General features: G+C 58.6%; 7 protein-coding genes across 7 annotated transcripts; 5 read left to right on the top strand and 2 right to left on the bottom strand.

Annotated features, from left to right (window-relative positions):
• Positions 1-176: 176 nt before the first annotated feature.
• Positions 177-3,753, top strand: BXZ73DRAFT_81742 (uncharacterized protein; the record flags this gene model as incomplete). Its single annotated transcript, XM_048023558.1, has 5 exons — positions 177-311; positions 364-1,704; positions 1,904-1,989; positions 2,241-2,307; positions 2,392-3,753. The coding sequence occupies 5 exons, from the start codon at positions 177-179 to the stop codon at positions 3,751-3,753; spliced, it is 2,991 nt and encodes a 996-aa protein (XP_047872456.1).
• A 433-nt stretch (positions 3,754-4,186) lies between these two features.
• On the bottom strand, positions 4,187-5,860 carry BXZ73DRAFT_106709 (uncharacterized protein; the record flags this gene model as incomplete). The annotated part of the gene is made up of 3 exons (XM_048016701.1): positions 4,187-4,360; positions 4,405-5,529; positions 5,573-5,860. The coding sequence occupies 3 exons, from the start codon at positions 5,858-5,860 to the stop codon at positions 4,187-4,189; spliced, it is 1,587 nt and encodes a 528-aa protein (XP_047872455.1).
• A 1,132-nt stretch (positions 5,861-6,992) lies between these two features.
• On the bottom strand, positions 6,993-8,314 carry BXZ73DRAFT_55145 (uncharacterized protein; the record flags this gene model as incomplete). Its single annotated transcript, XM_048021290.1, has 4 exons — positions 6,993-7,232; positions 7,286-7,619; positions 7,744-8,019; positions 8,061-8,314. 4 exons carry the CDS (start codon positions 8,312-8,314, stop codon positions 6,993-6,995), a joined length of 1,104 nt encoding a protein of 367 aa, XP_047872454.1.
• A 472-nt stretch (positions 8,315-8,786) lies between these two features.
• On the top strand, positions 8,787-9,496 carry BXZ73DRAFT_106707 (uncharacterized protein; the record flags this gene model as incomplete). Its single annotated transcript, XM_048016700.1, has 5 exons — positions 8,787-8,867; positions 8,936-9,000; positions 9,059-9,200; positions 9,257-9,317; positions 9,369-9,496. 5 exons carry the CDS (start codon positions 8,787-8,789, stop codon positions 9,494-9,496), a joined length of 477 nt encoding a protein of 158 aa, XP_047872453.1.
• A 2,654-nt stretch (positions 9,497-12,150) lies between these two features.
• Positions 12,151-14,217, top strand: BXZ73DRAFT_92854 (uncharacterized protein; the record flags this gene model as incomplete). Its single annotated transcript, XM_048026499.1, has 6 exons — positions 12,151-12,218; positions 12,421-13,030; positions 13,083-13,180; positions 13,231-13,513; positions 13,569-13,809; positions 13,865-14,217. 6 exons carry the CDS (start codon positions 12,151-12,153, stop codon positions 14,215-14,217), a joined length of 1,653 nt encoding a protein of 550 aa, XP_047872452.1.
• Positions 14,218-16,779: 2,562 nt separating this feature from the next.
• BXZ73DRAFT_55186 (uncharacterized protein) lies at positions 16,780-17,650 on the top strand (the record flags this gene model as incomplete). Its single annotated transcript, XM_048021299.1, has 5 exons — positions 16,780-16,828; positions 16,885-16,924; positions 16,976-17,117; positions 17,225-17,357; positions 17,448-17,650. The coding sequence occupies 5 exons, from the start codon at positions 16,780-16,782 to the stop codon at positions 17,648-17,650; spliced, it is 567 nt and encodes a 188-aa protein (XP_047872451.1).
• Positions 17,651-19,903: 2,253 nt separating this feature from the next.
• BXZ73DRAFT_55175 (uncharacterized protein) lies at positions 19,904-22,304 on the top strand (the record flags this gene model as incomplete). The annotated part of the gene is made up of 6 exons (XM_048021297.1): positions 19,904-20,025; positions 20,125-20,338; positions 20,664-20,964; positions 21,014-21,174; positions 21,230-21,874; positions 21,924-22,304. The coding sequence occupies 6 exons, from the start codon at positions 19,904-19,906 to the stop codon at positions 22,302-22,304; spliced, it is 1,824 nt and encodes a 607-aa protein (XP_047872450.1).
• Between the last annotated feature and the right edge of the window lie 2,190 nt (positions 22,305-24,494).

Below are 24,494 nucleotides of genomic sequence, written 5' to 3'. Positions count from 1 at the left end.
TTGCGCGCGCTGGGCACACTGGCACCATCTCTCGCCTTCCGCTACCATCGCTGCTTATGCACCCTCGTCATGCTCTTGAATGCGAGGACATTCTCTACACTGTCTTTGAGAACTTCGATTTTGATGATTCCAGTGACCGTCAAGCATGTCTTAAAGCTGCCCTCGTCTCCCGGACCATGACAGAACCCGCGTCTCGAGTCCTCTGGTGGGAGCTCACGACGCTCCTCCCTCTGTGGAGGATACTCCTCGACTTTCCTCCCAAAGATGAAAATTGTCCTGATATTGTAGTTGCGAAGCACTACGCCGAAAGAGTGAGTCAAAGCACTGTCGGAATGCGTCTGGCGTGTCTACTGAACCCCCCAGATTCTTGACTGTGACGCGTACGACGACCCAGTACGCTTCGCCAACATGAAGCGGTGTGCGTCGCGCGTACACGCCAAGAGACCGTGTCGGTACAACCCACACTCTTCTGAATGCAACCTCATCGCCGCGGTCTTCTCCCGATGCAACAACCTCTCGATCCTTCCCGCATTGCGAACGTTGACCATTTCGCAGCAGGAGCTTTGCATCCTGCGGTTCATCGGACCCCCATCTATATCTGCATTGCATCTTCCAGACCTCAATGACAAGTGGCTAGCGAACAACCTCCCTGCGTTTCTCCAACACGTCCCCGCGATACGTCATCTTTCCGTGTCCAGCGGGACCTTACACGAAATCCCCACCCTTGCGGACTCCATGCGTTTCATGAGACAGGTTCAACGATTTTCAACTGGGGGTTGTTTGACTACCCCTGAACCTCTCCTCGACGTTTTGAGCACGCTACCATCTTTACACCACCTTCACGGTATACGCATCCCATATCTTCGGGGAGACTACCAGTTCCCCTTTAGATTCTTGACCTACCTTCACTGTTCTGGAGATATACAGGACGTATCGACATTCATCACCTCGCTTCGATCATCGAACATCGGGTCGGCCAGAATCGACTTGATCAGCGACACCATCCAACGTTATACCGAATTCATCCATAGTTTCTCCAACTCTCCGCTTGCCAGCGCCGTCCGGTCTGTTGTCTTGGATATTCGCCCAGCCGCCACCCCCGCATCGCTCGGCTTCGAAAACTCCGATCTACGGCAGCTCTCTCTCCCCGAACTCATAGAGAGCCTCAGTCACCTCCCCAAGCTCGACTCTCTCTACTTCCGCGACCGCTGCATCAACTCCAACATCCTCTGCTCCGACGCCCACTTCCTCACTCTCGCACAAGCCTTCCGGCATTTGCGCGTGCTCAAGCTCGGAGGTTGCATCTGCGGACCCCTTACGGCGACGCGCCTCACGTCCTTCCACCGCAAGCGCGCGTTCGGGACCTACCCCGACCCCTCCGTCCTGATCCACTTTGCGCACCACTGCCCCCGCCTCGTCGAACTACACCTCTCTGGGCTTGCCGTTGGGTCGGCCACATGGGAGATCGCCCCCCGCCCCCCGAAGCCTCCGCATCCCCTCGAGATACTCTACCTCTCTTCGCAGGTGCACAGCGTGCCACGCGTGGAGACGGAAGACAGGATAGAAAAAATGGCCGAGTTTCTTGACACGCTTTTCCCTCGGTTCGATCCTGACAGGTCTGCGCTCTGCCTGCTCGAAGACGAGAAGATATACAGGCACCCTGTCATGCCGTGGTGGACTGTCTTTTCGGAGAAGCTGCGTGACGTACGGGCACGCCGGAGAGGAGGGGGTGAAGCGCAGCGCGAAGGTTGAGGAATTTCTGGTTCGTCGGTTTTGTTTTCCACGCGGTTGCGAACGTTCGATCCTGAACTGAGTCTCAGGGGTCGTCCGCGCTCGTCTTCGTTGGTGGAAGCCTTCGAACATTCCAGTGTTCGTCTCGTCACCTGGATCTCTCGATATACAGACTAGCGGTCTCGAAGCTCAAGCTCAATCGGCGTTCAGTCTCGATCCTTCCCGCAGTGCTACCATATTAGGAAGCTTGGGGGATCAGTAAGCGTGGCGAGTCATTATGAACCTTGTATTCCTCGCTGATGTGGCCCCTCCTCCCATGGCAACTCTCCGCGCCCTCCAGTCAGACGATATCCTGTTCACCCTTTTCGATCTCTTTGATGGGAGAGACCGGGAGGACTGCGATGCATGTCTCAATGCTGCACTCGTCTCACGCGCCATGTCGGAACCGGCTTCCCGAGTCGTTTGGAGAACCCTTATCAGCTTCATCCCTCTGTGGTTGATACTCACAGGCGAGAGGCAAAAGTGCTGGAATGCTGTAGAGTCACTGTATGCGATGTGGGGAAATATGGACCTAGGGTACGCTAGGTCACGCACTCAGAAGGCGAGTACAGTCCCATTTTGCGCATTTCGCCCATTACAACTGTCTTTCTTCATGTGCAGATTTTGCAAGATCGCCTGTATGAGAACGAGCAGACCTTCGCACGGCTGCTTCACTGCGCTTCGCGCGTGCGCGAGAAAGCTTTGATCCTAGGGTACCTCATGCCGTCGAGCGAATGCCAGCTCATCAACGTCATTTTTGCGAAGAACAAGAACCGGACATTCTTACCCGGTCTCAAAACACTGGTAATTTCCTCCCAGGAATTCGACGTCACTTCGGGCCTGATCCCATCCTCAATAGCCACCATTCAGTTCAAGTTGGCTCGCAACGAGAAGGGAGAAGGATACGGCCCCACCATTTCTCTCCTCAAATCACTCCCCTCCTTGTATAGGATGTCCCTCGATATCAACCTTGACTCGGCATGGCGTAGCAATCCTCCTTCCTGTGTAGTAAGACCATCGACCGCAATCGACAACGAAGAGTTCCAAGCGAGAAAAGCTGCTGTTTTGCAACTTCTTCAAGATGTCAGCGCCTTCAATTCCCTCTACTATCTAAACATATATCTTGGCCCCGAGTATCAGTATCACGACGACCTGTACAACTTCAGGGCCTTGCGCGAGCTCCGATGCGTCGTCGATCATCCTCAAGTCGCTTCCCAGTTTATTTCTCACCTCGGTTCCTCTTCCGCCATCAAGTCTATCCACCTCATCATTGTCACCTGTCGCGTCGCCGAAAAGGGCCTCGAAGCCATGCGCAAAATCTCTTCGTCCACAGTTGTCCGGTCGGTTCGCGACTTCTGCATCGACATCGAACAGACCTCGCCGTACTACGAACACACACTCGAGCCGGTCCCCCTCCCAGACCTGCTCTGTCCCCTCCTTTCCGGCATGCCTCTCCTCGAGAAGTTCGCCTTCGGGGTCGCGCCCCGGAACATGCTTTTCACCTGCGAGGAGGCCGACTACGCAACCATCGCGCGCGCGTCCCACCGCCTTCGGGTCGTCGACCTCATGGCGCACTCCCCCTTCACCCGGACTCCCTACGCCACCCCGCCCCGTTCGCGCCCCGCCGAGCGTCCCGAAGCTACCGCCTTGGTCAACCCCGTCGTTCTCCACCACTTCGCAGAAGCCTGTCCCGATCTTGTCGAGCTCCATCTCCTCGGGGTCAATCTGCGATCCGACGCGTGGAAGGCGCTTCCGCCGGCGGGATGGAAGGCACACCTGGCCCTGAAGGTGCTCCACCTTCCAGCGCAGGCCTTTTTCGATCCCGGGGAGGACGAGGCTGCGTTGACCGACGAGCGTCGCTGCTGCAGCACGCACGACCTGGCGCTGTTCTTGCACGCGCTCTTTCCGAACCTGGACCCCAGCCGGGCTCCTTCGCAGATCCCTCGAGATGCGGCGTCTGTGCGATCTGACCGGAGCTGGTGATGGGAGCGGTTGGTGACGAAAGTGGTTTGGGGAGAAAAGTGGAATGGTCGGATAGGTGAGCGACCAACTCTTCCTTGAACCACGACAGAACTGAATCCACGACTTCACAACGCCGCTCATTCTGCCGCGTGTGCAGGCCATCGGAGTTTGGGAGGCAGAAAGAGGACCTTTGCGAGCTGGGCTCCCTAGTGGCGACCTTGATGATGCTTCTCTATGTCTGCTGTTTTGTACGATACGAACGGTATCCCGACGGCGTGTGGTATCGTAAATATTGTTCCAGCAGAGAAATACATATTCAGAACTGCTTGCAACGTACATCCTCATTTCATATTTTCGACTCTCCGGACTGTCACTATGGATGGCAACATGTATGGTAATCAGAACTCAGGACGAACCAGTATCGAAGGGTAGCACTTACCCGTGAGCCCATACGCTAGATGTGCAACGACCGCCCACCTCCCTCGTCGTTCACCTCGATCATCGGTGTCTGCTCTTCGCTCGGGAGGTGCACGCCCGGGAACAACATCCGCATGAACGCCGTCACGTCCACGTGCCCGACGTCGTCCACGAACACAATCCGGTCGATCTCGAGCTCGCGCAGCATCTCCTGGCCCTTCGCTCCATCCCGCCCGCGAGCCACTCTGCGCGCACGCCCTCGATCGTCTCCGATAAGGCGTCCATCGCGGGGAGGTGTAAGGCACGAAGCCGCGGGCATCCACGCGCGAGGTGCGCGAGCGCGTCGAGGCGTGCGCGCGTTCCGTCCGTGGAGTTTGGGATGCGGCCGTCGCCGTCCGACGTCTCGAAGGTGATGTGTAGCGCGTGGAGCGCCGGCCACGTGGCAGCAATGGAGCGGAGGTCGTTGGAGGAGTAGCGCAACACCAGGTCCTCGAGGTTCAGCTTGAAGTCTACCAGGTCGCGGAGCGAGAAGAGCGGCTTGAGGAGTTCGTGCAAGGCGTTGGGGTGGAAAGGAAGGACGGGCGGCGGACGGCCGAACGCGCGCTGCTCGGGGACCATGTTCGGGGCGGCATGGAGATGCAACTTGGTCAGATGCGGGAGACGGGAGGGGATGAGAGTCAGAAGAGCCGGGAAGTCGCGAAGGGCGTCTGAAGACCGATGTAGAGGGCTGGAGGTGGACAAGGAGCGTACCGCAGGGAGATTGGTGTCGTCAATGAAGTCGTGGATGTTCTCCCATTCGCCACCAATGCCGAGGTCAGCAAGAGAGGCCTGTGTGAAGGGAGTTCGTGCAGACTCCGTGCATATCATGAATGTTAGGTGATCGAGAACAAGGGCGGAGGTGAGGGAGGAGAGATGCGCTGCCGACCACAAGTGTCTGTCCATGTTGAGACGACGAAGATTAGGGAGATGTTGGGTAAGCTGGAGGTCCACCCAGTAAGGAAGTGACAACTGCTCGACGTTTGGACAAGAGGTAAAGAGCGCTTTAATTGCGGCAGAGAATGAAGAGGCCGAGACTGGATGCCTATTCGTCGCGACCAAGGTCATGTCTTTGACAGTGGGCGACAACAGTGGGAGGTTGCCAATCCCGGATCGGCTGGACGGACCCACCATGTTCTTGATAGTAACGCGCACGGAGAGGAGGCGCGGCAGGATCGGCTCTCCGTCCATCGAAGGCAGCAAATCGCTCCATAATGAAGGACCAAAGTTCCACACAACAGTATCGAGGTTGATTTTGCGCACTTGGTTCGCGTACTCACGGAAGCGACCCCAGTGGGAATGGGTGCGTAGGCCACCTGGTGGGAGGGTGCACAAGCCCTGAGGCTGGTTACACAACGCATTGAGACAATAGTCCAAAAGTACTCACGATAGCAAGACAGCTTGGTTGATCCCCATCGATGTCAATGCTTGAAGGTTCCGACCGAGGCCCCGCCATCCCCAGGGCGAGCAGCAGGGATACCAACGGCCGCTCTCCCGGCAGCGATCTCCACAGAACGGTGATTGCAGGGCGCATGAAGTTGCGACATGTCAGTCCAGCAGCGAGGAGGGTTCTGCGGATGAGCTGCGCCTCGACACCATAGTCGTCAGGATCCAAGAGTGGGAATACGTCGTAGAGGATGTCCTGGATGTCGGAGAGTGAACGGTGGCCAGACATGCAGAGGAGACCGAGGCTTGTAGAGACAGTTGTGCGGGGATGGTGGTAAAAGGCAGGTCGCGCCTTCTGAGAACCGCGCGTCCACTGCGCCTCGTTCGCACCATCCCCTCCTTCCTCTGCATCCACTCTGCATCCTCAACAAATATACATACTGCCGGTGCCTCCAACTCCCCCCCCCGGAGCGAGTTGGGCGCGAGGCCTGTCCACGTATATATGGCAGTCTCGTCGCGCGTGCCTTGCACCGACGAGGTTTTGTGAGGCGTGCGCACTCGCTCCGACTGCTGCTTTTACATACATATATGTACGTCCAGCATTATGCATCATCATAGCGCCGGCCCCAATTTCCTCCTGCCCCCCGCTACGTCTTCGGTCGTCGCGTTCATGTAGTAATGACCATCCGCCACATCGGCTGACATCCTGTGGCTTCGGTGACTCGCCCCTTATTGAACGCATTCTTGTGCCGTCGTGGTGCGCGTGTCGACGATAGACTTCAGAAGGTGCATCGATTGGAGCGGCCATTGGGCAGGAGCTCAAGCTCAAGCTCACTAGGAGGCCCTCACCAGCGCACTTCACCAGCACGCGGACGACAAGTCCGGCTCGCTGCTCTCGCGGTCGGGGCTTCGGACCGACGGGTTGTCTGCTCTCGGCTGCGAGCTCATTTCCGTAGAGATTCGGAGGTCGAGCTAGCGCTGCTCGAGCGCGCGGCCTCCCCACCGCCTCCTGGAGGCTCAGCGCTCAGCGCTCAACGTTCAACTTCGACAGCCAACCCTATTGATCTCGGAGTATGAGTCGTTGTTCCGCCGCTGTAAACGATGGCATCGATCGAATGGTCGATGCGATACGCATTCGTGAGGAGATAATGTACGATATACAAGCTAGCAGAGGATGTGTATATGCGATGACGTCTGGATCCATGATGCTCTGATAGGGACGACGTGCGAGGATATGAAGTACAGATGTGCGGTGGGACAGTGGGAAACGACGTGGAGATTACGCGTTCATGCGACAGTGGGATAGCATCTGAGAAAGCACGAGACAACCATGAAAGCGTAACAGTAACCTGTAATACACCATCTTGCGAAAAGGCGGGGTCAAAAACGTATCTGCGCGAGCCCTGATATGCGACTCACATCTATAATATATAGGTCAAAACGCTCTCCAAGCCGTTCATAGTGACGTTCTGGATGCCTTCCACCAACCGCGAGACAGACGTCTCAGTCTTGAGAGCTAGACGCCATGACGCCCTGTTCTTGTTTTTGTCGCGAATCTCCTGCCACTCCCGTATGACTTCTTCTACGGAGGGTCGCGCCTGCGCATCTTGCTGTTTCATGTGATCGATCATTGGCTGGAGAAATTCCATATGTTTGTGCGTCTATGCGAAAGTTTAGAGAGTATCCTGTAGTCGAAAACGTCGCGTAGACATACCAAGAAGAACTCCTTGAGATACAGGTTCCCGAGAGCGAAGATATCGACCTTGAAGGCGTTGTACGGCACCGTTTCGGAGAGTTCGGGCACCTCTCTATCGCGACCTATGTCACCGAGCACCATCGGAGACTCGCCTTCGTCAAACATGGCCGCGCAGTCGAAGTCGATGTACATGTAGCGTACAGCGCTACCCGTTCGCGAATGATATTTGGCGTCGTACATTGCGTCGGGTGTCGATAGCAGTCGGACAGGATGGTGGCCGTCTGGGAAGATTGCACGAGCATCCATCATGATGTTCGAGGGTGCAACATCTCTGTCATATTGAAGGTGAGTGCTGGGTACGCCGCGGACGATGTTAGCTCTCACCGATGTGCGACTCGATGACCATGGAGAAACGACAAACCTGACGGAGAGGCGAGTCAGGATGCTAGGAGAATCTCCATGTAGGGGGTTCGTACCTCAAGAGTTTGGTCGATGAAAGTGAGAAGTTCCCAATGGTCGCCAAGGGTGGGTTGTTGTACGGTCGTAGGTAGGACATGACCATCAAGGTAATGCCAGGATCCAGAGTGTCCGGAAAGACGTCTATCACAGACACGCAGTGGTTTGTGGAACCTGGCAGCGATGAAACGAACTGCGCTATTTTGAGCTCTAGAGACGACTCGACAGTCTTGATGGCGACCAGCTGACCATTTCCTTGTCGAGTCGCGTCTATGACGCTGGGTATCTGACCACCGCTCTGTCAGCGGGGAACATCAAGAGAAGAGTGGGCGCTCACTATCGTGCAATTGAGTCCTCACAATACAGGGCTCGTCTGTTGGTGCCTAACCACGATGGCTGCCACCCGGGGACGTAGCGCGCTCTTAGCGAGTACCTGCGTGCGTCAAGGGCGGGCTGCCGGGCAACCCACTTCTTCTCATATTCTTTGAGGTCATAGCGACCGGCCTGGTTGAGGCGGGCTTGACTGTCGATATCGCTTTGATCTTGCAAGAGGGCCCAGAAGGGAAGCTTCTTAGGAGCCGTGGACGACATCGGAGCCAGCGATCGAAGGCCGGCTCGAGCGTGTTTCCGCTGGCGAGACTCGCCATGGGCGCGTGGCAACAACGAGCCAGCCTCGAGGCCCGAGCGTTGCCCAATCTGTACAGACGCTGGTACTGGCGCTCAAGCCCTTGCGCTCCTCGCCCACCGCCGCTCACTCAGCCTCATCATCTCCCTCGCATGAGGCAGACGAGAAGACGGGCGTGCCAGCGCGGAACGGACACTCTGATGGATCGCGCATGGGCCCCACATCTGAACATGCCGGTCTTTCCCCATCTGCAGATCGCGTCGCCCAGAGCCGGGTGCGTGCGCACAGTGCCCCATGCGCTAATATATGTACAGTACTCTCGATCCAGCTCAAGGAACCCTCCTCGACCTCCCTCGCCACTCTGCCAGCTCATCGCCCTCCACCAGCGCCTTCCTGTCTTTGTATTCTCCACACGTCACACTCCTTGTCATAGCCGTTATGGTCGACTTCGGGACTGCCGTTGGCATCGTGGCAAGTGTCCTTGGCATCCTCACAGCTTGCATCACGGCATACCTTTCGGTAACTCCCCAACCGGTCTTGTGGAGAAGGCCGAAAGAGTTCGAAACGAGACGAGGGAGTACCTGCAGAAGGTCCAAGCCGACGGACTTGTGCAGGAGGTCTTTTTCGCGACAACTAGCCACAACATCGCCGAGTAAGCGTCACTGTATATCTGGACAGGGTATCGTGGACTTACTAGATCACATCTGTAGCATCGAGTTGGATGTCATGGAGCTCCACGGGGTGCTATACCAGGAACGCCCTTGGTTTAAACGTCTGGCTTTCTGGGTGACAACGTGGATAAACGTGCGCATATACTGCCGTAATCTGAAGCAAATCCAAGCCGACATCGCTGTATGTTACCCTGACATGACTGATCGAAGGGCTTTATATCTGATCATGTCTCTTAGCTTCACGCGTCCACGTTCCGTAGAGAGAAGGAGCGCTCGCTGCAAGCTCTTAAGAGCGAAGGTGGGCATACCCATAGTTGGCCAGCGATTCCTACTCAAGTGTAAATGTTAGCGTCTGCACACGTGAAGTCGGAAGATCTCGACGACGACGCGAAACTCCCAACGTTTCCCCTTGGAGATGCCGTACTCGATCAGCTCGAATGCCGGTACTCTCGCCTCGTCGCCTCCTTCGAAGCATAGCGTCACGGCGCGCATCCGACAATTCGTCTTCATCAAGGCGAATCCCAAGCGCTGCTGGTCCGCGGTGCGCGCCAAGGTCGGGGCACCACGCGTGAGCAAGCAAGAAACCCCATCCGACGAGGTCGGCAAGAGAATCAGTGATCGTCGTAGACGACTCACCGGCGCCACGCTTGTTGAGCCTTACGACGCCACATACGTTGAGAAGAAGGACGACGATGTCGCCCCATCGCTTCCACCCCCGGATATCGCAGGAATCCCTTTCAGCGAGGCTCTTCCACAATCCCCGTCCCCTCGACCATCCCCTTCTGCGTCCAATCCATCTCTACCAAAAGACGTTCCTCTCTTCTTCCACTCCATCGAACATCTCTATCACAGTGAGGGGAGCCGCCATTATTCACCGCCACCCACCTCGCCCGCGGCACAAGATTTTCCATCGTGAACGTCCTAGCACGGCTCACCTATCTCGCGCCCACGTATCCCAGCGGACCCGCGGCACTTGCTTTGCACTGGAGCGTGTTATCTCGCACCCATCGACGCTGAAGATGCTGTACTTCCTCTGGCCGCTCCTAGCCGCCCCATCGCACCGGTCTTGTCGATCTCCTCCCTCTTCCCTGTCTCCAGGTCGTGGAATTCGGACTCGTCGCACTTGTACTGTACTGCTCAGTGTACCGTTACCTTCCAGTGTTATGTTCCCCCGACGTCATTGTCGTGCCCTTGTTCCCGACTGTTGTGGTACTACTATCTATCTACAATGTCCCTTCTGTGTATTGTATTGCATTGTCGATGGCGATTCGTTCTCGCGCTTGACGCACGCGTCGAAACTTGTCAGCATGCTTGCGGAGGCGTAGATTGTGCGAGGGAGAGAGATCGGGAGTCGCCTGCTGGCCCCGGCGCGCGCGTTCGCCCTGCGCCCAGATCTGGCGATCCATGGGATCACACGGCAGGTATGTGGGCGCACTTGGCTGCGCGTGTGCAAAGAGTCATCAGAACTCATGAGATGGGAAGCTGGCAGTGCCGTTGTGCAGCTCAAGGTGAGATGACAGACTAAATCGGCCGGTGCGCGGGACGTCTCCACCGTGGTGCTTGCCATACGCGAGGCGTGTTGTGCGCAGAAGCCTGGGCGAAGTGCGCTTCTTCAGACAACAGCCTTCGCCATTCAAATATGCAAGTTTGTCGTCTTTGTGCCAACTGGGAGGTTGATGCCTCTCACAAACCTGGCCAGTAAGGATACTCCAGGAGCCCCCATCGTCAAGCATAGTGCGTGCGGCCCCTCCGGAGCTTTCGACCCAGCGCTCAGCGCCCTGTAGCGACCACTTGCCCTTCGATACATCTTTCTCCTCCCGAGGATCTCCTGCTATCTGGATGTCCGTATGGCCTCGACTGCCAACTGCACCCTCCTCAGCCTGAAGCCGTGCACGCGTACCAACAAAATCGCCAAATCCGTTAAAAGGGGTACAGCCATCGGCAAGGTCTGGACTTCGAGAAGCGCATCCGCGGACGCATTTGACGGCATGAGGGAGCAGGCAGAGGTCGACCTCACAACCTGCTCCGACGTCCCGGACCTATGTATGACTTTCAAGAACTGCTGGGACACAGCGCGTACGGCAACCAGGCCATCTCCGGATAGAAGCGGGGTCATGCACAGCTGCCCTGGAGATTTCGAGATGCTGGAAATTTGCGACGAACGGGCCCGTAACAATGGTCCCAAACGCTTCACGTGTACTTACATACGTGGTCATACATGCACCCCGAAGGAGATAACTGCCTGCAAACCACATGCCCTCGACGACACCGAACTGGCACTCACGAAACGACTCGAATCTGTTCAGGCCTGCGTCCCCGTACGCACTGACGCCTCAAGATTGCGGGTGCTAACTGTGGCGGAAATTTTGAAGGGAGTCTTGTCGCTTTCGTAGGTTGATCTAAAAGGATCCAACTAACGTTGGGTGGGAGAACATACGTCTCGGGGGAAATTTTTGATAGATGACGCGTTTATCAACAGCACGACAGACCAGCATGCCGAAATATTGTACCCAAGCTCCCAAAAGTCCTGAAAAAATGGATCAGTAAATTGGCATAGCATAAGATGAGCGAAATGCGCAAAAGAAGGTCAGAATGACAGTGCAATCTCGACATGTGATGTTAAGACAGGGATAACTGAAAGGTAATATCTCATCACTGAGAAAGACAGGAACATCGACTTACCAGAGCATTCCAGAGAAGCACGCTCGCTTTGAACTTGAGCTTCCGGAGACATACGGAAGCGTAGAGGGCTGGGTCGCTGCTGGCTGAGAGCAAAGAAGACGCTACGCTCGTCGCTGGCACGCGATGATTTCAAGCTTACCAAGCGGATTTCTCACGGCCCAATTTCGTTTCCACTCCCACCCGCTGTTTCAATGCCCAGTGCTTCAAAGCTTCACCCGTTCTCCCGCGTACAGGCTTTCATTCCCCCCTCTTCGACGTCTATCGCCGTCATGCTGCCTTCCGTCTTCCGTACAACGTCCGGCAACGCGCGCGAGGAATGATGATGTCCGTCTTCTCGCTCTCCACATGACCGCGGCCTCCATGTGGTCGCCATCTTCTTCACCAGGAGGCTGTCATCCTCATATATCTTCACTATTATCCGCCGCTGGAAGCCGCCCCAGGCCTCAGAGATGTTGCGCTTCACTGTTGCGTTGCTGTCGCTTGCGGTGTTTGTCCCTCAAGTCGTTGGGCAGACATGGTGAGCACTTTCCGCCTATTTTTGCGACGCGGGCATTTTGCGTCGAGGATGCTTTGGCGACGAGATGAAAGGAGATATTGTTCGCATCTCACTCCGTCCTGTGGGTGTATGCGCAACATCTTCCTAGTCAGGCTTTGGGCTGCAACCCCTGTTTTGTCGTCGTTCAGCATGCGCTTACACCAGCTCCATTCCTTCCTCGTAGGTGCGGCAAGAACTACATGTCAACGGACCCACCCATGGACCCCGGAGGACAGTTCCCGATCCCCGCGTCCTCGTCCACGTCTCTCCTCGCTCTACGGTGCTCCCCCGCAATCAAGCCGTATCTTTCTGAAGACGCCTCCGCTCCCCAGACTTTCGTAATCGACGCTCCCATCACGTTCTCGCAAATCGCGGGCGCAGCGCCGGTTGATCTGTCGTCACACAATGCCCGCGCCATCCTCGACGTCACCGTCAAAGTCGGGGGCAAAACGCTCGCCAAGGGCCCTGTTGCAGTGAATGCGTCCAAGGCAGAGTTGCCCTTCTCGTTGGAGGGGCTCGACCCGCAAACAACGCCCTTCGATGTGGAGTGCTCAGCGACACTCGGGAAGCAGACGTTTACCACGACCTCAGCGCTCTCGTTCCTCCCGCCCCCGCCAGATGGTCGCTCGGTGACGAAGATGGACATGCGAACTGGGGCCCTGCTTGCGAAGCCCGCAACGGGGATGGGAGGAGAGTACGAGACGGTCTTCCCAGTGGGGTTCTACAGTAATTTTGACGGATATCTTACAAACCTATCGGTCATCGACGAGATTGCGGCTCAGGGCTTCACCGTGGTGAGCACTGTCACATCATGCTGCATTGTTCCACCCACAAATATTCCCCAAGATCCACCCCATCCCGACTTTCGACAACCTGACCGCTCTGGCGGAGGTCGTTCAGCGCATGGAGGAGGTTGGCATCTATCTGATGTACGACATGAGATGGTATGTCCTCTTTGTTGTGACTACATGCGCATATACCTACCTCCAGGCAGGACGTATATGAACAACACTGCCGTCACGGAAGAGGTGAACAGGATCAAGAACAGCCCCGCCCTCCTCCTCTGGTACACCGGCGATGAGCCGGATGGGACCTCCGACCCCCTCAACGCGACGACCATCGCCTACGACCTCATCTATTCGCTGGACGGTTACCACCCGGTTTCGCTCGTGCTCAACTGCGAGAACTACTACTGGACGGAGTACACGTCTGGGACGGACATCGTCATGCAAGACACGTACATGATCGGCATCAACGCGACGTACTCGACCGTTTGGGTGAGTGCCTAGGGCAGTATCGTACGAGACGAAGTTGCTGACAGCGTTGATCCAGAACACTCCATGCACCCCGGACTACGGAGACTGTGGCTGTGACAACTGCCAAGGCGAATTTGAGGACATCAGTACGCGCATGGATGAGTTTGCACAACGCGGCTTTATCGACAGCTGGGAACTCTCCAAGGCCGCATGGACAGTCCCACAAGGCTTCGGCGCCAGCGAGTACTGGGATCGCGTACCTACCGGCCAAGAGTTCATCGTCCAGAGCGTCCTCGCCATCAACCACGGCGCACTGGGTGCGTGTTCTGCTGTGCTCGTGAGGCGCATATACTCACGTTTGTACAACTCTAGGTGTGGTATCGTGGAACGCGCCGTCCTCCGATGATATCACCGCGTCAGCCGCCCTCCTCTCACGCTCTCTCGCCGCGGACATGAAGGCCTTCATCCTCCACCCACACGCTTCCTTCGAGCACACCGTTGTCAGCCGCGTTGACGTCGGCTCTTGGACCGTGGGCGACCGCACCCTTGTGCTCGCGACGAACCTCAACTACGCCGAGACCAAGTTCGACCTTTCGTCACTAAAGATGCCGGTGGACGCCGATGCGGTTGGACATGCGAAGCAGGTGCTGGACAGTGGTGCGAAGTTGGAGGGGCGGAAGATTGTGCTGGAGAGTGTAGGTACGGGCGCGTTCATTCTGGGATGAAGCAGTCGTTGTACGTCGCGTCCCCCAATGATTACCATCTTCTCTGTCCTCCCCATCGTCTTCAAGCAAATATTCCACCACGCCTGATACCTTGTCTGCGGCATCTAGACCCATACGGTTTCCACCTCCTCGTCATGGCGTCTCATCTAGAAACCATGTCTATGTTGGGCTGATGGCATGGGTAGTGTCCACCTTGTCTTCGAGATTAGGTAACAACCTCGTGTGCTGACGGCGTGACTGAAGTACTGACGCGGACGCCTGCACTCTCACCGAGATCTCATCGTGATATGGCTCACTGGCACGCCGTCCAAGACATCCTGTACAACATCTTCAGCTACCTGGAGCCCAGTGGTGACAAAGATCGGGCAAGATACATCCGTCGAACTCTCCTTGCGTTAGCTCTCGCCTGCCGCAACTTCACACGCCCCGCTCTTGCACGGTTGTGGAGATCACTGCCCGGCGAAGAACCCTTGATTGCCCTCTTTCTGCTTCTCGGTCTCGCAGAAACCCGGAACGGCGGTTCCGATCTCTATTGCAGCGACAAGAAATGTTGTTTGGATTTTGCAAGTGCGGCTGTCCTAGTCATTACTTGCTTGCCTCTGACGTGAGTGTCTCGCAGGTCTTAACCGGCACACCCACCCATTCCGGTTGGGAGCGCTTTCGACAGTACGCCTGTATGGTCCATTCCATCGCCCTCAAACCTTTCGTTTGGGACAAGGGACCGACTTTGTGGAGTGATCTATTACTGATCATGGGCGAAGAGCCGATACTACCGCAACTCACCTCTGTGACCATCTGTATCAACAAGTATTTTAGAGGTTTTGACGTTTACGGTTGCGGTTCCGGGCAACTCCCACTGCTCCATCCAGGTCTGGAACAGGTGACCTTGGAACGTAGCGGGGTATATGCCTCAACCGCGTTGCTCTCTCGCGCGCTCCAGCAAGTGTTCTTATCCTGCCCGAACATCATCTCTGTATCGTCGACCGTACAGATGGATCTTCGGGTAGTCCAGCACCTCCCCTGCCTGCGAACCGTCAACCTCCCCAACAACACCTACGACTCTGGGGACGTCACGCTCCTCGCCTCTGCCCCAGTACTAGAGCATCTATCGCTCTCCCTCTTCGCTTTCCTCGCAGGCCCGCCGTTCGTGCTCCCCGCTCTGAAGAGCCTCCAGGCATGCGGCTACAGCCGCAGCATCCGCGACTTCCTCAACACCGTGCACCTCCCCGCCCTCCGTGCCCTTCGACTCTCCATCCCACTCCACGCGCGTCTCGACGGGCTCCCCCCGCTCCTCGCCATGCTCGCCACGCTCTCCGCGCACCACCCCAACATCACCTCGCTCCATATCGACGAGATCATCGAGGCCGCAGCGCCCCACCCGGACCTCCCCCAGCCCCTGCGCGCCCTCCTCGAGCCGCTCCTCGCCATGCCCGCCCTGCACGACGTCTCCCTCGTCCTCCCCACGGCCCGCATGCACTGTTCCGCCGACGACCTGTGCGCGATCGCGCGCGCGTGGCCCGAGCTCCGCGCGCTCCACCTAGCCTTCGCGGTCGTCCCCGCCCCGCGCGCCGAGCACAGTGCGCGGACGGCGCCGGACGTCGCGGCGCTCTCTCGCCTCGCGCGGGGGTGTCCGCACCTGCGCGCGGTCCGCCTTCCGGTTGTCTGGGCGGACGCGCGGGTGGGGGTAGAGGAGGGCGGGGACGGGCATCGTGCGTTGCGCCGGTTGGAGATTGGGCGGCTCGCATTGGTGCGGAGAGGACGCGATGGGGACGCTAGGGAAGACGTGTCGGGGGTCGCGCTCATCGCTGCGCTGTTCCCGAGGGCGTGCATCCGGGTCGATGAGGAGGTGGAGGAACATGTGGAAGGCGAGGATGTGGGGCGTTCATGATGGTGTTCTGCTCAAACGGTTGCTGATGTTGGGGATCTTTTGTGGAGTAGCTCTCCGCGTCGTACTGATGGCGACAAGAGGGCAAGCCCACCGTTTTGATACCGAACAGGAGAGCTAGCGCGCTTATACTCTTCGATGAAAACGAAACTATGAAGCCGATCGAGGCAGGATGGGGTTGTCTGCAACGGTGAACGCGCGAAGCTCGGTCCACAGTGTCTCTTGGGGAGATGCTTGTTCGTCCCATCTGTCAAACTCCTCCTCGCCTTGATGACGATGATCGTGCCAGAACGAGTATAGTCGGAGCAAAGGACGCTCCGAATTTGAGGACGACGCCGAGCGCCAGGATGTTATGTAATGAAAGGTGCGGCCAAGAGTCACGCGCTCACGAGTTGAAGACGTCATCGACATCGCTCCTGCCAGCAAGGGCGATCGGAAGTTGGGCGTGGCGAGGGAAGACTGGCCAGGAAGAATTGATCAAGCCGTCATGTTCGGATTCTGGTGGGCAGAACAAGGTCTCCGCCGCGACAGGCAGCGCGTCCGTGGGAAGCGAAGCACCGTCCAGCAACCGGACGCGTCAAAAGGCGGCGAGCGCGCGGAGTTCATCAAGGTCCCTTGCCTTTCCCTCCCCCCGCCCTCGCTGCTACAAGCCTCCTCAGCCCCCCTCGCTGCACGCCATGCGCTCCTTTGCCCTCGCTGCCCTCGTCGCCCCCATCGCGGTCACCCGTGCGTTCTCTTCTTAGCCCCGGCTCCTTAGACGCGTAGAGCTAAACCACGCTTAGAGGCCCTTGACATTGTTGGTCCCAGCCAGTCTGCCTTCTGGTGAGCCACCCTTCGATACGCCGCGCGCGCATGGAGCTCATCGCCTCGAAGGGTATTCAACACCTCCAATTCCATCTCCTGGTCGTTCGCCGCAGGCGACCCCAGTCCCATCAACATTGTCATCGTTAACTCGGACAATGCCACCCTGAACGGACCTTTCTCGATTGCTACTGGCGTGAACGTCAACGAGACTGTACGTCTGATTCGCTCTCTCCACTTACCTCCTGGTCAACTAATCAGGACGTATTCTGCAGTCTGTCACGATGTGAGAATGTCTCGGCTGACGATGACTTCTGCGAGGCTCATGTCGCCATTTTTAGCACCAATGTCACTCTTCGCCCCGGAGACAACTACCAGGTCCAGTTTGTGAATACCACCAACCAGACCGACGTCTTCGCATCTAGCACTGCCTTCACCATGAAGCCCAACGGATGTGAGTATATCTTTTGCGCACGCTCCCTTCGTCTTCCGCGCGCGCGTGTGCAGTGTGACTGATTAACTTCCTATCGCGCCTCCCTCACAGCCGAGCCTGCCGCTCCGGTCTCCGTCTCGTCCGCAGCGAGCAGCACCGCGACCTCGCCCTCGGGCTCCCGCACATCCTCGTCTTCCTCCGCCACCGCAACTGGCGCTGCAAGCAACACCGGTGGCGCGCTCTCCTCCAACCAAGGCGTCCTTGGCGTCCTCGCTGCGTGCGGCCTTGTGTCGCTTTCTGCGCTCATCCTCTGAGCGGCGGGAACACACCACGTCCCACCAAGAGCACGTCCACGCTCGGCGCAAAAGCACCCCACCCCCTCCCTTCCTCTCTTGTGCAGCACACCTCCCCCGATCTCTACGTTCCCATCGGACATGGCCTTACCCTGGCGTCCTCACGCTCCTTACCACACTCACTCATTTCCATTATCCAGCTTCTCGCCGCTCGGCCGCGCACATTGTTTGTTTGACACTCGATTTGTTTGTTTGTTTGTCTGTTTGTTTCATTAGGTGCACCTTCATCGTGTTGTAGCATGTCTCTCTAGGCATTTATGCCCCCGCCTCGCCTCTACTAGCACGCGGCGCCGAGTCTCACGATGTATGCGTTTGGATCCGGCCTCCAATTTGAGTCATCGCGTTTGCTTGGTTCTTCCCCAGCATGGCTGCATCAATATCGATCGCATACATCGTCACGAGCAAGCACATAAGGCTCTATTGGCTTTACGCGCCTCCGGGAACGTCCCTTCCCCTCCAGTTCGTAAGCAGCCGCGCATCATGCACACACCCGACGCCAATATGCACATGTGGCAGCCACGCGCAATACAGCTGCACCACGTACGTATGGAGGATGAATATTTGAATGGAGAACGCGTCGCCCGACGCGAGATGGCGCGCGATCGAGCCTCCTTGTGCCTACACGAGGGTTTCGATTGTCGTCGTTCTGACAAGTGAATGCCTCCGCTCCGAGCATCGCACCAGATCGCACCCCATGCCAAGGACGTGAGGCCTTGAGGCGCGACGGGTGAGACCTCCCTTAAACGGCACGGATGATGGCGGGGCTCCTGCGCGTCCGAAGATTGAGCCCGAGAGAAGACGTTCACTGGAGACATACTGATTGGCATACCTGGAGACGACGAGTGCGGATTGGGATGCTCCGCCCCTTGGCATCCGACGAGTAGGAGATTCTCTCGTGCACGTTCGGCGGTCGCTGTTGCAGCCCGTGGCTTGGAAGTTTGAAAGTTCCAGGAGGCTAGAGAGTCGAGACGCGTCACCCCGCAACCGGAGCGTACTGCGGCTGAATCTCTCGAAGTTTTCCGAACTTCGGAACGAAAGAGCTGCGTTGCCCCGCGTTGGCGTTATCGGGGAAAGGGGGGGGCAGGAGCGACTGCATCTGAAGGCTCGGATGAAGAATCAGAGAGGGAGCTGAACGGGAGAGGGCGCGGTATGGCGAACACACACCGCCGTTCCGTCTGGTGGTTCGCGGACCATCGCCTCCGCCTCCGCCTCCGCCAAGTCCTTCTGCGCGCATATATCCGGCCAGAAGGAGACACGGCATCATTTCTACGTTCATTCCTACATCATCGTGTCCCACAGCACGGAGTCGGCCACTGCGCCTTCAGGCAAGAGGTGGTCGAGAAGGTGGGCCCCGTCCTGCCCTGCCCTGTCCCTGCCGTAGTGGCCGTAACGGCGGGCCGCGATGTGTGCGAGTCCGCGGCACGTTGACTTGCCTGGATCGCCGTGACTGAGGCCTGTCAGGGCCTAGGATCGACGGGATGCTTCTGGGGCCGGAGGGGGCCTGATAATGAAGGGGGCAAGAGGCACCTTTCTGCCTCTGAAGGTGGAAAAGTCGCGCGGAGGTCGAGGAACGGGCCGGTTGCAGCGGCCGGAGGTCTCACCGCTAGCTCGTGGCTTATCTGCGTGTCGTTGCGAGGGATGTCGATGAGCGTGGAGGGCGTTGGACGAGCAGAAGGGTGGCGACGGTACTCGCCAAGGACCGCGTTTGTGAACGTCCGTGGATGATACGATAGCGACGTGAAATGGGAAAGAATCAAAACGGGCAGAGACAAGGCTGTTCCCCGGGGAACGTCGCAGCCACACTCGCCCGTATTGCGGCTCGGGGCCTGCACTCGATGGTGGCGGCAGGTGCGACTCGACGACGGTCTGTGTTCCCGCAAGCAGTTCTATCCGCGGCCTGCACCGTGAGACCGGGCCGCGGACGCTGTTGGGACCAAGTTGGGACCACCGCCAGGGAGCCGGGACGGGGCGGACAGATCTGCCGGGGCATTATTGGAGCCCGCGCCCCGCACGGCTGGCACCCTGTGCGCAGCTGCGCGCACGCCGTCTCCATACTTCCTCTCCCCCGCCTCCCCGGCTTCGGGCCCTCGTTCGACCCCGCCTGCCCACGCCCACGCCCACGCTCACGCCAGCCCACGGTCTTTAGCTTCATGCCGCTCGCCCCGCGCCATGCCGCTCCACAACGCCCTCGTTCCCGCCGCCGCCTCCTGCAGCATGCAGACCCAGGCGCACGATGAGCTCACCCAGACCGTCTTCGACGCCGTCGAGTCCCTCACCCACGTCCGCAAGGCCGGCTTCCTGCTCGAGACCGCCCTCGCGCTCATCGAGGCCGGACGGTGCGTCCCCGTCCCCGTCCCCGTCTCCTCCTCCCCACGCGCTCGCCCGTGTGGCGGGCGGGCGTCCGTGCTCGTGCTGACCGTGGCGTTGGCGTGCAGATACGGCGACGAGGTCGAGAAGTACCTGGAGGTGTACCTGCGCACGCCCAACCTGGAGACGCAGGACATCTCGCGTGCCCTGCTCGCCCGCGGGAATGCGCGCAAGATGGCGGGCGAGAGGCTCATGGCCAAGGCCCAGGCCGACTTCCAGGCCGTCGCGAAGCTCGACCCGTCCAACCGGCAGCTGCAGGGGTTCCTCAGGAGAAGCGATATGGTGAGCATATGCGTCTTTTGAGATTTGTGGGAGTGGGGGGAGTTGGGCGTCGTGCACAACGGACGAGGTCATGACTGGTCGATGCGATTGGGACGGGCATCCAAGAGGGAGGGCGACTTCATGTATGCGCACCAACGACGCGGGGTGGAGAATGGTCGCTGCAGTTTTGTGGCACAGGCGTGCAAGGAGAGGCGGAAGGTGGCTTTTTGGAGAGTGCATACGCCCTGCACGCCCATTACTCTTTGGAGGGCTTTTGGCAAGGCAGAGGTGGAGGAGTGGACGTTGCTATTGCCATATCAAGGCAAATGCTCATGGCTGCCTTTAGATCCACTTCGTCGACGAACCAGCTTCACAAAGGGCTCCCCCAGAAATTTGGGAGCGCATCGCCCGTTTTATCCCCCGCTACCACCTTCGCACATGGCTTTTCGTTTCGGCCTTCCACAGGGACATTGCAGTACGGCTCATCTTCCACACTGTCGACCTCTACTTTGGCGAGGACCAAGAACACAACCGAGGCCTCGATATCTTTGACAGAGTCAAGGCGGATCCGACATTCGCAAGGCGAGTCAAAGCACTTCGGTTACACTGGGCGTACGAAGAAAACGACATGTTCGACATCATTTGCCGTCAGTACTCGCACTCCCTTTCCTTACCGCTTTCTCATCCCGGTCACAGGCATGTTCATCTCAGCGCTTCCCGCATTCTCTGCACTCCGCGAGTTCGAGTGGATCGGGTATCCTGAGCTACGAGCGGACCTCGTACAGGCCGTACTTCAAGCACAACCACGCCTCCACACACTTGGGCTCATTGGTTGGCACTTTGACGCTGTCGGAGTGGTACGTTTGTTTTTGTCGCCGACGGCATCCGCCTTCTGACCGGCCCTCACGACAGAGCGGCTTCCACGGCTTGCGCACGTTCATCCTGCGTGCCGAGGACGACGACGGATTTGCCGACATGGGCGAGGTCCGGACCGTGCTTGACGAAAACCAGGAAACGCTGCGGCACCTCACGCTTGGCGCGTACCTGCAGCGGAACCATTCATGGGACCACGCATTCCAGTCGGCAACGATCCGGAATCTGACGCAGCTCGAGCTCGTCGACACCCGCATCTCGCACGTCGTACTGGCGCGCATTGCGCACGCACATCGGCTCGAGAGCCTGACGCTGCACGGGACGTTCGAGGAGCCATGCTCGGCAAGCGTCGTCTTTGGGAGCGACCACATCATCGACGGCGTCCACACGTTCTTGCCGCACCTCGAGGAGTTCCGATTCGTGATGGTCGGGCATGACGATGACCTCGGGCTGTTCCAGAGCGTCGCGCAGTTCCTCAAGCAACGCCCGAAACTACGGAGACTCGACCTCGGAAACTGCCCGTGGGACCTGGTGCACAGCGTCCTGCCGGCCCTCAAGGGACTCCGGGTGCTGCGGGTGCGGATTCCGAAACTCAACGATGCGTCGCTCCACATCCTTCTCAAGGCGATCCCGCGGGAGCTCTCTGCGCTTCACCTCGAGACTGCCGTCTCTGAGAAGCTCATCGTGCGTTCTTCCACTCGTGTCCAGCGTGCTCTTCCTGACCTCCCAGCAGCACCACTACGCGAAGGCGTTCAAGGTCTTCCACTCGATCAGCATGCTCCACCTGGACAGCAACCGGCGGCGACCGCAGCCGAACCTGCTCTCGGACAAGGAGTACCAGCTGCACACGGAGGAGTGGGCGGCGCACGCGCGGAGCATCGCGCAGGACCTGCCCACGCTCGACTTCGTCGGCTGGCACGGCGAGCACTACGTCGTCGTCCGCCACGGCGGCGACGGCAGCGCGAAGAGCGGGCGGGTCGAGCTCAAGGAGCTGCCCGCGCGGCGGCGGCTGGACTGCGCGAAGGGCGTCGACTTCGGGACGGGGGACGCGGCGTGGATGGAGCGGAAGGACCTCCCGATGGACTACGAGGCGCCCGGGCTGCTGCAGTCGTGAGAGGGTGCTGTGGGGTGGAAGGGGAGATCGTTGGTTCGTCCACATCGTTGTATCGCTGTCGCACTCATTGGCTTCGTCCCGGGTCACATTTAGACTGTACAGTGTCCATGTATTGATAATGCCGAGAATCCACGACGTTCGTTATCCTTGAGCCCAGCCTGGGAGAGTCCTGCCTACCGACGTGGTAAGATGGCTTCCTCAGCAGAGCGTGCACTGACGAATCTCTACAGCTCACTCGAAGCTATTTGAGGCTTCCGCGCAACTTCTTCCCATCCATCTCTCAGATTTGGTTCCAACGTACGGCAGTCGGTCCTCGCGCTGACCAAGCCGGCGCCTCCAGGTCTTGCAGTCGGACTCCCGTCTCGCGCTATTTTACATCGCTCTTGCTCTCTCCCTCCACCTCCACCTCCACGCGATAGGCGACGCCCCCTCCCCTCCCCCCAGCAAGCTCTTCCAGCCCGCACGCGTCGGGCACCTGACGCTCGCGCACCGCGTCGTCTTCGCGCCGCTGACACGCCTGCGCGCGCGCCCGGGCGGCGTCCACGGCGCGCTCGCCGAGGAGCACTACGCGCAGCGCGCGAGCACCTCAGGGACGCTCCTCATCGCGGAGGCGACCAGCGTGTCGCGCGCCGCGGAGGGGCGCGGGCCGAACTCGCCCGGGGTGTGGAGCGCGGCGCAGGTCGCGGGGTGGAAGCGCGTGAGCACCGTCTCCCCGTATCCGCGTAACGTACGGAGGCTCGAGGGACGCTGACGCGCGCGCGCACGGGCCAGGTCGCGGACGCCGTGCACGCGAAGGGCTCGTACATCTTCATGCAGCTGTGGGCGGTCGGGCGAGCCGCGCGCGTGGGGTACATCCGCGAGACGGAGCCGGGGTTCGCGTACGTCTCCGCGTCGGATGTGCCCGTGCCGGGGAGGGAGGAGGACGTTCCGCGCCCGCTTACGATTGAAGGTGAGCGCGTCCGGTTGCGGGTGCTTGGGCTTTGTTGCTGAGGGCGTGTGCGCAGAGATCGAGGAGTACGTGGCTGCGTTCGCGCAGGCGGCGCGGAACGCGGTCGTGGACGCGGGGTTCGACGGGGTGGAGATCCACGGCGCGAATGGGTACCTCGTCGACCAGTTCATACAAGACATGTCAACAGGCGCACGGACGAGTACGGCGGCTCGATCGCGGGCCGATGCAGGTTCACACTTGAGGTGGTGGATGCTGTATGCGCGGCGGTCGGGGAAGAGAAGACGGCAATCCGCTTGAGCCCTTGGGGGAAATTCCAAGGTGCGTGGACACAGTGTCTCTAAGAAGCGATCGCGCGCTCACACCGGGGATTGTAGGGATGCGTATGGAGGATCCGATCCCGACGTTTTCGCACTTGGTAGAGCAAATGGCCGCCAAACACCCCAACATGGCGTTCCTCCATGTTGTCGAACCGGGAATCGCGGGGGCCGCTTCCGTGCCAGTGCAGAGGGCGAGGTGCGATCTCCTGTCGTTTTTATAGGATCCCCGTGCTGAGCCGCTCGTCTCTGAAGTCGAACGAGTTCATCCGAAAGATCTGGCAGCCCCGCCCGCTCGTTACGACCGGAGGATACACACGGGCGACTGCGATGAAGGTTGCAGATCGACAGCTGATCGGATTCGGGCGAGCGTGGGTCAGCAATGTGCGCATATCCGGTGTTCGTGGAAGAGGGGCATATGTGCTAACGTCGACATCCCACAGCCCGATTTGCCGCTGCGGCTGCTGAAGGACATTCCTCTCACCGAGTGGGACGTCAGTCTCTTCTACAACACCGAAGATCCTCACGGCTACATCGACTATCCGTTCGCGGAGGTTTGAGCGTCATTCTTAGACCGTTCTCAGCTCCGATCGGGTTTCTCTACCTTGGGAATCGGCGTGCTGCCGTACTTATCTAAGTAGGGTTCCGGGGTCACCTCCGGGTGACCGAACTGCCCTCTCTCTCTCTCTTTCTATAAGTAGGCGGTGCTCAGTAATGCATCAGACATGAACTATACCCCTGAACCCTGTTTAACGCCCTAAAGCAAGTAAGTCCGTCGGCGATCCGGCGCTCAAAAAAAGTCGCTGACCTGAAGGTCAAAACGGCGGCCTAGTTGAGTAGAAGCTATGCCCTTTCACGAGATTGAAGACGTGCTTTTCGAAACGTTCACCTATTGTCGACATCTAGAACACGGCGAGAAAACACTTC

Source organism: Epithele typhae (assembly GCF_022376455.1).
Source record: "Epithele typhae strain CBS 203.58 chromosome Unknown BXZ73scaffold_89, whole genome shotgun sequence".
Lineage (NCBI taxonomy): Eukaryota > Fungi > Basidiomycota > Agaricomycetes > Polyporales > Epitheliaceae > Epithele > Epithele typhae.
Note: the sequence above shows the minus strand (reverse complement) of the source record. Positions and strands in the feature narration are given on the sequence as shown.